Genomic DNA, 13393 nt, shown 5'->3' on the forward strand with positions numbered 1-13393 from the left:
TTTGGTTTATACCTATTTAGATATTAAGCATAGGGATTAAATTTTTTTTAAAAAGACTACAATTAATACAAAAGTATCTTAAATCTATTTAAATTAATAATTATATTTGTTTGTTTTTGACACATTATTTATAAGAAAAACAATTATTATGTAAAATTAAATACAATAGATTATATCCAACTTAGGGTGACCATTTTAAGAAAATAAAAAAACCAGGATAGTTGTTATACTACTCTCCCTCCCTTAAAAAATCTCCCCATATTACTTTATTATTTTTGAGTTAACTAACCTAATCTAAATAATAATAGTGTTCAAATATATTTTTTTATCATCATTAACAACACAATGGTGCATTTTAAAACTAATACAATTTTTATAAACAATTAGGAAAATTTAATTGTTCATTTGGTTCGGTCCTCGATTTTTGTTCCACGAAAACTATTATCTGTTTATTAACTGTTTTAGATTTATTTCATACAGTGATTTTGCTAAAGATACAGCATCCCGTTTGAAGTTTATTAGGATAACGGAACATGTTCATAAAAGGGACAATTCCGTTTAAACAAGACGTCTAGTCACCTTAATCTAATTTTAATATATTATGTTTTGAATATTAATTGTTTAATTTTTAAAAACTATTAGGTATATAATAACATAATTACAGGATATGTAAATAATCCTATTATTCTTTATTTCTATATACTATACAGGTATATTTTAAAATAGGAAATTTATAAAATGACTAATTTAATTTAGGCTCTGTGTTAAAAAAAAAATTATTAATATAAATATTCATAGTATTTTATACTTATTTATGGTAATAATAATAATTTATTATTAATAATAATCTTACAATTACCAGTGACTAAATGATTATCAAATACAAAATAAAAATAACTATTGAAGTATATTATATATTTTTTTGTAAAATTAAAATTATGTCACTTGAGTATAAGAAAAATCTTTTAATTAAAATTTGTTATGCAATTACAAATGAATATGTGTATTTAGTAGATTAATATTTTGTTCCATTATAACATCAATAAAATCATGTATGTTACATAAATATATTTTATTTAACAAATTCAAATTCAAATAATTAATTTACATTTTATAGTGAAGTAATGACATAATCAATAATTCTTTATGAGAAGTTCAACGTAAGAAGTCAATTTGGCCACATGGATTTTTTCCTTTAAACAAATATAATAATATTACAATTTAATTAAATAAAAAAAACAAAACCAAAATAATACAAACAATTTAAAAGTTATATGGATCATTTGTTTTTTTACGTGCACTTGTAACAATATAAGACTTCAACTTTACAGAAGTATATAAATGTTTGAAAAATATCGGATTGATTTAACATATTTTTTAAATAAAATTAAACTATTGATATTTATCGACAATTTAAAAATGGTCTATATTAGAACTGGCGATATTTAAAATTTTGAAATCGGTAATTAGTATTTGTATACTACTGGTATCTATGGTATTTTGGTAATTACTGAATCACCGGTATTCTAAAATATAGGATACTGGTATTTTTTAAATATCAGTAAATAACGGTACACTGAAAATATCACCGGCCCTAGTTTATATGCTCAAATCAGACATTGAATGTGATTAACATACTATTAAAATTAAAATGTTTTTTTTCCATATCAAGTAGAATAGGAAAATACATTTTGAAATGATACAATTCTATGAAAATGTTAATTTGATATGTATATAAATGCTGAAAAAGTTAAAAATTGTTAAATACCTATGTAATAATTTCAACATACTTCATGTTATATAAATAAATTTTTTTTTGTATAAATAGGTTTGCCTATACCACTGAAATGGGCTATTATTTTCCTACACATCTGAATTAAAAGTGTATAAAATAATATCATGACAATAATCACAATATATTACATAGGTAATTAATTTTGTTTATATATTATGTAATGTTTAAAATGTTTCTAATAAGTCTACTAGTCATACCTCAAGAGTAGTTTCAATACTACGAAGTCCTACAATACCATCTTCTAAAGTAGACTCATTGAGTACAGCTATATAAGGTATACCAAGGCAGTCTGAATCCGTGAATTGCGATTCGAGAGATTTTTTTGCTATATTTGGAGTTATTAAGGTTGATACTCCAGACTTTTTTAAATTTAGTCCTAAGTATATGGAGAGTTGCCTCAGTTCGTCTGCTTTTTTGGCATCTACAAATTATTAAAATCAAATTTTTAAAAAATAAATTGATAATCATACACTTAACTAATCTGCCTGACTTAATAGCGGAGCTGCAAATGTTATTTTATACGGAGCCAATTTACGATGAAACCGGAACACTTCCCTGAAATCATTATGATAAGGCAATTCCGCATATCCATCACACAGAAACACCATACACGCTTTTTCGAGACTAGTTTCACTTTCCACAACGTGAGGCAAGACTTTTCTTTTTCCTACCCTCGACTATTTAATTGAAACAAATAGAATTAATATTTAATATTGTTATTATTAACTGCATAGTCACACACAGCAAATAACAATAAAGGAATACTATTTGGGCATTCATTACTCACTAAAAACATTTCTTGTTCTGCTGGCTCAAGATTATCAAACATTTTAGTATTTACGTTACGTATAGTTTCAATTGTCTCTTGGCCCCATTCAAATTCAGCACGAATTTCTGTGGTCTCTTGGCCATTATCATCGGTTGATATTTCTGTCAATGAAAATCTACCAGGATTGGCCGAGAACTATGAAGTAGATTGTATATACAAAATACAATGTAAAAACATCATTAATTATTCTTAAAAAAATGTTTTAATATTTTATTCTTACTTTTCTCCACCAAATTTTGCGTTGCCTTTGCCAGTGATAGAAAAATTGTTGACTTTCTTCTGGTATACAAAATGCAAAATACTTTAATCTTGTAAAGTTCTTAGGGCTAAATTAGAAAAGAAAAGTAAGTAAGTAATATTAATAATATTTAGAAATAGATATCCAACTATATAATATTTTATAAGCATATACTTTTTTTATTTTATATTCTGGGCAGAATAAAAAAGAAATTGGGCATTAATATCTCTAGCAACCTAAAAGCTGTTTTTTAACATGCCTAATATTTATGGAAGATAGGAGCATGCGATATCCCATTTTTTTCTAATTAGAACTGCCCGTTTGTCTGCTGTGATTTTTACCACTTATCATCGTAAAATGAATATTTGGTAAGGTCCAGTACTCAATCACAACCTGCACACTCATTTCATGACTTTCAAGCAATGCTCACCAATATCTTTCTCGAATGACTTTAACCGTGTTTAGAGAAATTCTTCTTCTGAATCTGTGGTCCTATTAAGTATTAGCTACTTACGTTTTTCTTATCTTTATTTCTTTAATGAAAACTTCATTTCAATAACCCATTCTTATGGTCAATAACTTTAGAATTACAAACTTTCATCTTACACAAAATGTTTCATTTAAAATATTTTACTCATCTTCGCCTTGTTGAAAAATAAATATTTAAATGGACTGGATTACATATCTATTCGCTGTCTTTATAACTGCAGGCAATAGATTGCATACCACATTCAGTTTTAAAATATTTAGTAGGTAACAATTGCAATTAACATCACAATATACAGAAAACCAACAATTTTGTATGTTAGTGTGAAATTACTATTGTGCCATGCTATCTGATGAGTAATAACTGTTTAATATCAGTGGTTCAATGGCATTACTTTTATAATTATAACATAATAGTATACATATATAGACAATAGACTTGAGTCCTATGCCTATCATTTTTTTTCTGTAATTATATTTCAATATAATTAATATTTTTTTATTTTTACTTAATATTTACTTTCATAAATTGTTTTTAAGGTTTTAGGTATTTTTTATATTACCTAAATGATTTTCTATCTCCAACGCCGGAATCTTTTGAATCTGGATGTTCACAGATACTTCGAGAATCAGCAAAACTGAATGGTAGTTGATTATTGCAAAATTGTTTAGCATTCATAAATGGATCTTTAAGACCTTAGAAACAAAACTAATGTAATAATAATAATAATAATATTTTATTGTTTAAGTATTAATGATTATAACTTTTGTCATCCCAAAAATTCAATTATCAAAACAATTAAATATAAGTTAGTCTTACTTAAAATATCATTGTTGTATTTATCCTGGTTATTACAAAATTGAAATACACTTTCATCTCTACTAGTTACATTGCTATATAACCATTCATTTCTGATATTTTGACATAATAGTTCACCTGTAGCACCATATTTTAAATAGTCAATAGTATTATTGATGATTATTGGTTCCACGTATGCATAAGCTTTACACATTGGTAATATTTTGTTGAGAAGACTCATTTTATAGTCTTAAAATTGAATAAGTGATTTTCATAAAATATAATTATGTTTGATGAATAACTACTTCTACTAAATTAATATTATAATTTTTATTAGACTTGATTTGTAGGAGCAACAAAATAATCTTCTTCCACAACTAATGCATTACGCATAATTTCTCTCCTTGTAATTTTGTCTGATGATATATCTTTTCTTAAACCAATGTCCCTGAAAATTATTATTATTTTTAAATAAAATGCGGAGTGAAAATTCAAAATAATTAATTAATTAATTTCAATAATATATTAACGAAAGGGAAAACATATAATTTTTTAAATAACACTTTAAGAATAAAAGCAAGGAAAAATTAGGATATATACATTTTTTTCAATTAAGAATGGATAGTACTAATATTAAGCAATAAACAATGAATATTTATTATAAATATAGTATATTTTATTACAATTATTTATTTGCTACATCATGTATAGTAAATAATATTAATAGCTTACAACTAATATTCAATGACAAAGATACAATTTTGTACTATTAGTTAAGTTAATTTAATTATATATACAAGTATAAATACAAAAAATACACTTTTAGAAAATACTATATTTTTTTAATCTAAATAATAAAATTAAATTTACATAAAAAATATCAATTAATAAATAATGGTAATTTTCAAAAAAAATATAGACAGTAATTCATATTAATAATTTAAATTTTAGCTTAGGAAAATACTTGGAATCTAAAAATAATTACTTTACAACATAAAAACTGTTAGTATTTGTATGCAAAATTTAGGTGTTGTAGCATCATAAATACTAGAATTACATTTTTATAAGATGATTACTTTTAAAGGATAATAATTTATTAAATCCAAAGAAATAATTTGACTTATTCATCTTGACATACCAGATCGGTTTGAAATATTATTTTCAGTCGATGTTTGATTATTAGTATACCAAGTTGGGTTTATACTAAGCAGATTTTGGGTTGATTGGTTTCTAAAATTTGGATAGGGTTGGTTTCTTAAATTTGGATCGGATTGATTTCTAAAATCTGATGACATAGATGAATGAGGAGATAGTTTTGAAAATCGGAAATTTGTTGCACGGTTCCTCTTATGGTGATTAAAAGTTCTATGTTGAAAACTTCTGAACTGATTTTGTATGGGTTCAACATTTTGGGAGCGGTCAGATTTTTCAAACAATTTGGGAATTTGAGCATTTAAATTTGTTGAATTGTTCACTATTTCTGCAGTACTTGTTAATGTTTCTGGTTTTCTTTTAGACATAGGTTTTGTTTTTGATTGCTTGGCACTGTTCAAATTTATATGCATTCTAGAACTAAGACTTTCATTAGATTGTATAATAGAAACTTGAGGTTCTTTTGGTGGAATGTTTTTTGTAAAACTAGTTAACTCATCTGTTTTATTATTTGTTTTATATTTTGATATAAGCTCATCAGTATTCAATAACTTTGCAAGTGGTTTTGGTTTAATCAAACTTTTAGTTGGCAATTGCTTGTTTTTAAATGATAACCAAAGAGCTTTACGTTCTTCAATGGTCAATTGTTCTTCTACAGATTCAACAAGCATGGAATCATGTTCTTTAAAATCACTAATAGATCCAAAATTGTAAATGATTAGTTGGTTTAATACAGGATCCTTTGTGTTAGGAAGAAGTTGATTAAAATTTTTTGTTGAATCAAATGTAAATAAGTCATTAGTTTGATCATAAGATACTTTTCGACTCATATGTTGTAAATCTATAACACTGCTAGCCATTCCTAGTTTAGAAATTTGCCTGTAATATGCTTTTGGTTCTACAGTTCCTTTAGCTAATAATCTGTTTACATAAACAGTTTTTTTCTGACCAAATCGTAAACATCTATAAATGGCTTGTAAGTCATTACTTGGATTCCACGATGTATTGAGTAACAATACTCTATTAGCACCGACCATATTATATCCAAGAACCCCAGTACCCAAGGATAAAAGAAAAAGTTTAGCAGTATTTTCAGGGTTATTAAAAGCTTCACAGATTTGATTTCGTATAGATAACGGTGTTTTACCATCCATTCTAAGATAATCTTCTCCTAAAACCCATTTCTTCTCCTGTTTTAAAAAATATTCCAAGGCATCCAAAGCTAATGGAGATTTTAAAAAACAAAGTATCTTTTCATTTCTTTTAGAACATTCATCAATTGTATTTAAGACATATGCAATTTTATTGCTTTGTTTAGCATCAAAAAATCTTGGATCTTCTCCATAACTTTCAATCCATGACAAATCCTTTGATAATCTTTCATCAACTACACTTCCTAATTCACGTTGTTTGCTATTTTTAAAATGTTTCAATCTATACAATGTTAATGGATGTAATGTTATTAATGTTAACACATGTAAACATAAAAATACATTACAACTATCATTAGATGTTTTGTTATAATGCAAGAACTTCTTATATAATTCACATTGGAACTTGGTTAAATTAACTTCTATTGTGTATTCTATTTTGTTTGTAAATAAATGTTTTAAGTTTTTATCATCAATGCGATGGACAGTATTTTGTAACAGTTTATGTAAAATGAAAGTACGTTGCTTCATTATTTTAACATCTTCATCACGTGAGTCTATAAATTGGCCAGCATCAATTGGTTTGATAAATGTTGTAACAAAATCTGTAAGATTTCCGAGGATGTTAGGTTTAACAAACTCTACCAATGTATGATATTCTTTAAGAGAATTTTGCATAGGAGTTCCTGTTAATACTATTCTTCTTTTTGTTCTGATTTGGGTTAAACTTTTTAATAGTAAAGTTTGGGTGTTCTTAATATAGTGTCCTTCATCTAAAATAACAACATCTGGTCCAGGATTAATTAAAGCGTGACTAAATGCTTCACGTAAATCACTTTGTTTACAATTCACCAAACTCTTGAAGTTTTCATAACTAAGAATTAGAATACCTCCTCTAGATTTCCATGTAGCTATGTTTGTTATATTGTATAGTTTCTGTGTCTTAGGCAAATCATAAACTTTGACAACTTCATCTGTGTCAATATCCTTTAACCATTTGTATATTTCATCCATCCAATTATAAATTAATCCAGGTGGACAAATAATTAAAAAAGTTTTTATATTTATTTGGCTATGGCATAATATAGTATATATTATAGTTATAATTTGCAATGTTTTACCAATGCCCATTCGGTGGGCTAAAATACACCCAGTCCCTTCAGTGGTATTAGTTTTTTCTACAGTTTCGAAAACTGTATTCCATAAAAAATGAATACCTTCCACTTGATGTATTTTTAAAACTTTACCTAATTCTTTACAGATTTTTACTATTGGTATTTTTTTAACAATATCATATTCTAGTACTATATGATGTGGCTTTATATTAAATTCTTTAAGTATATTCAACATTTCATTATTTCTAACAATCTGCCGTTTTCTTGAATTAAAGTCAGCTTTTCTTGCTTCTTCTACAGCTTCATCAGATACCTTTGGCTTAACCTTTCTAATTTTTTGTACTGGTGTTCTAGGTTGTGATGTAGATTTTGAAATAGTAATATCTTGAGTACTTTGTTTAGATGGTGAAATTATATCATGGTCAAACATACCTTTAATATCTGATCCTATTACATAACTTACTAAGTCTTGATCATTCTTTATAGGTTTACTTTTTGTTGAATTTTGTCTCTTGCAGCTGTTATAATCATTATGCTCTTCATACTCATCATCTGATGACAATACTATAGAGTATTTTCCACCAAACATGTTTGTCATGAGTGGCTCACTTATATTTTCAGTTTTTATTTCTTGATCTAAAAAATTACTATTACAAGATTGTGAACTGGAAACGATAGGATCTTCTGATACTATAGGTATACTAGCACAACTTGATACTAAACTATCAGCAACAACATTTTGATTGTTAGTTGTAATAGTTGGTGGGATAAAATTATGTGCAAAATTTAAGAATGTAGTTTCATTTACATCTAATTGTTCCACAACATGAGATAAATTAATTGCAGTACTTTGAATTAAACCTTTAATTTTATTATTAAGATTAATATTTTCCAAAGTATTTTTAACGTCAACATCACATTTTTGCAATTCTTCCAACTTGGAAAATAGCATTTTTATAATATTAAAAACATCAGTTAATGTATGTTTATACTTATTAGAATATAAAATATATTCAAATGTTTGGTTTAGTTCTGGACATTTTGTCATCAGCTCAAGTACAATATCATTATTTGTTTCATGATTTTTACTGATTTTTCTTTTAATTGGTTCCGGTTTATTCTTTGATGTGTTGATAAATTTCTTTTTTGATATTTTTGCTTTAAGCTTTTTTTTGTTAGTTTTTGCCATATTTGAATACAGGATCTACATTAAAAAAAAATTCTCTTATAATAATTATATAGCTGTGAATAAATTATAGATACCTACTAATTGTATTTTAAGTGATTAAACATTTCCTTTTAATGAAAGAATTACTTACTTAAAATCACCTAACAATTAGCTCTAAAGAAAGATTTTAATTTTAAAATAATTCAAAATTAAAAAAAAATATTTGTAATTTAAAATTAAGCTCATTAAACTTGAATTTGTTAAGCCTAACAAACCAAATTTAAGTACAATAATTCATATTCAGTTTCATTAGAATTAAATTTCAAGCATCAATTAATCAAACCATTATATACTTTAAAGGTAACAATATCATCTCTGTAAATAAATTTTAACCTATTTATTTTACATAAAAATTGGTTCTTTAAAAAATATAAAAATAATATTTATGTATATGTTTATGTACTTATCCTCAAGCATTAAAAACAAATTATACTATACAGCTGTTCTTCTAGACATAACACAGGCCTTTGATTTAGTATGTTTAAAGGGACTTCTTATTGAAGTTAAAAAAATTCTTCCTACTCCTCATATAATTCTACTTAGAAAATGGTGTATTTGATATAATGTTAACAACAAAACTGTTGCTTCATGAGATACTTTATACGGGCTAATATTCTCTACGATAGAAACATTGAACTTTTCTTTAATTTTTGCTTACAATACCTTTAAATTACATTTTATATTTATTGGTATATATGCCAATGATATAATAATGATGGCGTCTAATAAAGTCTTAAAGATAAAAATTAACAAAATAGTTTTTATTTATTATCTTTTTTTTAAGCATGCATAAGGTTATGTTAGTTAATCAAATTAGAAATTTAATTATTTTCAATATTATCTTAATATTCAATGTAAATTATCTAGCCCAATAAGTGCTAGACTTGGGATAATCACCTCAAACTTATTACAAAATTAGCTAGTTCCAACTCTGCCTACTAAGTCGTCTTATCCTATCCAAATTATCAACCAACTGCAAATTTACATTCTACAAAGTTATAATAAGATTATGTGGAATTTAAGTATGGGGTTCTACTAAACTTTTCAATCTTAGAACACTAAGTGTTTCAGTCCATTTGTCATTGTCAAATCATCTCCATTCTATGGTAAGTAATAAATAATAATCTTCATAAAGACCTCAAATTCAAACACTAAATCAGGAAATTAGCAAACAGTAATTATATCTTACTTTACTAAAATCCATTAATAAAATTTTTTTCCTCATGCACAATAATATGTACACCTAATGACTTACACTATTCTTGCACAATTGACGTGTCAGCCATCCAGTGGTACTACCGGAAACTGACCTTACTTTTATTCCGCCAATGTTAACTCTAACACAAACATTACTTATTTTCAGGGCTCGTGAGTTCATGCATTTGCATATCAATCTTGTTAAGACTTATTCAATGCTAGATGACATAGAAATACATTTCAAGGTACCGTGATTGAGTATGTGAAGTTTTATTTTACATATTTATGCGTTTTTCTATTTAATTGACTATTGAGCATATTTAGAGAATTTTTATCAAAATTCGATCAAAATGAAATAATTTATATTTTTGCCTAATATAAAATATATGGGAGTTTTCCCAACGTAAAATTATTAAAAATAAATAGTATAGAGCAGATAAAGTGCGTACAAACGTATGTATATAAATATATATGTAACTCGTATTCAGTAATTAATGGAAAATATGTTATATGAAATAGTCTTATATTTTTATCTTCTAAATAAATTTACAGTGGTTTATTCTCGATATTTCAGTCATTATTGTGACATATGTTTTCAAAACAAAATATAACCTTTACAAATATGAATGGAAATTTTTTGTTATTTCAAATTATTATAATTTCTTCTTTTTTTAATCTACTTATTTTTGGTACATAGTTTTAGATTTTTAGTGCATATGAATGCATATTTCTAAACTTTTAAAGGCATACTTCTATACATATTTTTCCAGTTTTTAGTGCATACTTATTTAGGCATTTTTTAGGGCATGAATTTACGAGCCCTACTTATTATACATAAACTTGTATGGATAGTAATTTAAGGGGATTCAATACCACAATTTTCTGTTTTGGTCTAATGCTCGCGCGATATAGGATTTTAGACGGATCCTTTGCCAATCATACCAATTGATCCAACAAAGCAATAAGAATTCTGAAAACAATTTGAATTTGTCATCAAGTCTATTTGAAATCAACTTTCTCACATTATGTATTATTTGATATTTTCCTCCAAATTCTTAAAAAAATTATGTTAAAAAAGAGTAATTAAAAATTGCCGTATTTCAATTTTTAGAGAAGTTAAAATCAAAAAGTCAAAAATATGGGAAAGTCAATTTCAAGTAGACTCGACAACAAATTCAAATCTGTTTTTAGAATTCTTGTCGTTTCATTGGATGATTGGCAAAGGATACGTCTAAGATCCTATGTCGCACGAGCATTAGACAAAAATAGAAAAACATGGTATCGAATCCCCTTAATTAAAAATATATACATATTTAATAATAGTGCTCATTTTAGAATTTAAATATTAAATAAATCTTAAATAAAAAAAGACAGATAATAATATTGTTACCTGTAAATTTGATCTACATCTACTCTTGTACTTCTATTGCCATAATATGTAAATACAGATAACAAGGTGTACCAAGATATAAATGCCTGTATAATAAATTCACAATTTTCTTTGTCAAATAACATACCAGTATATTATGTATCTCATGTATTTCAAAAGTTGATAATTTTAATTTAATAACAACATAAATATCAAAGCCCAAAGATAAAAAAAATAGAAGGTACCTAAGTATAATAATTATAAAAGTAATATAAATAATAAAACCACATTTTAATCTATAATAATAAATGGCATATTATATGTACATAAGGTTTTATAATTTATTACATAGTACTTCCAATAGTAAAAATTTTAAATTAAATATAAATAATTTAAAGTAAACATTAATTATTGTTTTGTATTTTAAATAACAATTTTATGCTTTTATATAAATATAAATTAACTAATGTTAAAAATAAAAATATAAGAATGTTAAACACCTCTGTGTTTAATACTTTAACAGTCTGATATGGTTTTTAGATGAGATATTTTGAAGTTTGAGAATTTATCAAACTGTAATATATGTATTATATACACTGTAAACATAAGATAGAAATGTATTCATACAAACTGATGTGGAAAAAAAAGGTATGATATGATTCATAATATCAGTAGGATATATACTGGTTTGGACCAACAAAATTCTAAAAGATGTGATGTATATACGCTTCATATGTCTAGAATCCAAAGCATATATTTCAAACAGTCATAACAATATCCATTTCATAATCAAAATTTAAAACCAATCTTAACTTAACTTAATTTAAAATCTAAAATTGGTATATGAACTAAAATAGATGCATCTGTATTGAAACTATTTTTTAGATAAAAATGGTGTTTATTTTAATGGGTTACAGTCATATACCTAAAAACTAATCATATAAACTTGTAGCTCTATCTCTTTTTCTCAATGTTGACTGATAGTTTCTCTCTCTATATACAGTCCATTAGTTTATGTTATAGTGTATTTATGATTATTACTACAAGTATTTGTCATATTTTAAATAAATTATATTAATACCTATGTATGATATGTACAAATAATTTGATTTTATTCAATCGGATATATTACATTTTTATTAAATTTTAATATTGCATTATTAAGTACATTACTACCTATACCATTACATACCAATTCTCCAAGACAGTAATGAGCGGCGGCACCTTAGAAGTATCAATACTAGTGATACGATCAGCAAATTTAACTGAAGCGCTTAGAACTTCAAAACCACATTGTTTTGAAAATCCAACATGTGACACAGTTTCCAGGCGTTTAACCAAATCCTCGTCTAACGTAATACTCTTATTAACAATACTACTTAACCACTCGACTCGCAGTGTGTAGTGGCGCAAGTTGTTTATCCTTAGTGTTGTTAATATTTTGGACATGATATAATTACTAGTTGTGTAATAAGCGACCATGGGTTTACAGCCGTATTACGATTAACGATTCGACCACAAATAACAATGGTTGAAGCTTACTCGCCGGCCGCCGCTCGGTAAGTCGGTAACATTTACTTCATGGTGACCAAGAGACACGATCAGACCTGATACGGAGTACGGTCAATGGTTCGTTGGTGGTTAACTTTACTATAAGAAGCACGAATAACAGAGAAGTAATGGCGCGAATCACGGATGAAGGCATGGACTTGGTGGTGTACTACACTACAAAATGGTTATATTATCAGCACCAACGTTACTTATTATCAATGGTATAAACTCTACGGTATAAACCACGATTAAAAGGTCAACAGTTTTTCTGTGCCCATGAAGATTAGAGGTCGCTAATTAGATTATCTCTAATCTTCATGTCTGTGCCATATATTTAATCACGGACCATGGTTAAAGATAAAATGAGATAATAACCCAGTAAACAAATACATATATGTATATTTAAACGTATAACGGTTACGTACCACCTAGATCCCGCTACAAGTACATCAACTGGATCCTTTTGGACATTAGAACCTCAAA

At 26.2% G+C, this 13393-nt stretch overlaps 2 protein-coding genes across 2 annotated transcripts; both read right to left on the reverse strand.

Annotated features, from left to right (window-relative positions):
- Window positions 1-898: 898 nt before the first annotated feature.
- LOC113554934 (DNA polymerase subunit gamma-2, mitochondrial) lies at window positions 899-4540 on the reverse strand. The gene is made up of 7 exons (XM_026959037.1): window positions 4169-4540; window positions 3912-4044; window positions 2845-2950; window positions 2583-2759; window positions 2286-2472; window positions 1993-2216; window positions 899-1193 (listed from the first exon to the last, which is right to left on the reverse strand). The coding sequence occupies exons 1-7, from the start codon at window positions 4386-4388 to the stop codon at window positions 1134-1136; spliced, it is 1107 nt and encodes a 368-aa protein (XP_026814838.1). The 5' UTR covers window positions 4389-4540; the 3' UTR covers window positions 899-1133.
- A 510-nt stretch (window positions 4541-5050) lies between these two features.
- On the reverse strand, window positions 5051-13073 carry LOC113554925 (transcriptional regulator ATRX-like). Its single transcript, XM_026959027.1, has 2 exons — window positions 12552-13073; window positions 5051-8769 (listed from the first exon to the last, which is right to left on the reverse strand). The coding sequence occupies exon 2, from the start codon at window positions 8752-8754 to the stop codon at window positions 5272-5274; it is 3483 nt and encodes a 1160-aa protein (XP_026814828.1). The 5' UTR covers window positions 8755-8769; window positions 12552-13073; the 3' UTR covers window positions 5051-5271.
- Between the last annotated feature and the right edge of the window lie 320 nt (window positions 13074-13393).

The sequence above is a fragment of the Rhopalosiphum maidis genome, chromosome 4 (assembly GCF_003676215.2).
Source record: "Rhopalosiphum maidis isolate BTI-1 chromosome 4, ASM367621v3, whole genome shotgun sequence".
In the NCBI taxonomy this organism is placed as follows: domain Eukaryota; kingdom Metazoa; phylum Arthropoda; class Insecta; order Hemiptera; family Aphididae; genus Rhopalosiphum; species Rhopalosiphum maidis.

Excerpts from the sequence above, each read along its gene's own strand:
- LOC113554934 (XM_026959037.1), bottom strand. The coding sequence starts at position 4,388 with ATGAGTCTTCTCAACAAAATATTACCAATGTGTAAAGCTTATGCATAC. Across the intron at positions 2,951-3,911 it reads GGAGATAGAAAATCATTTAG|CCCTAAGAACTTTACAAGAT; the intron begins GTAATATAAAAA and ends TTTCTAATTTAG. Across the intron at positions 1,194-1,992 it reads GTATTGAAACTACTCTTGAG|GAAAAAATCCATGTGGCCAA; the intron begins GTATGACTAGTA and ends ATTTGTTTAAAG.
- LOC113554925 (XM_026959027.1), bottom strand. The coding sequence starts at position 8,754 with ATGGCAAAAACTAACAAAAAAAAGCTTAAAGCAAAAATATCAAAAAAG.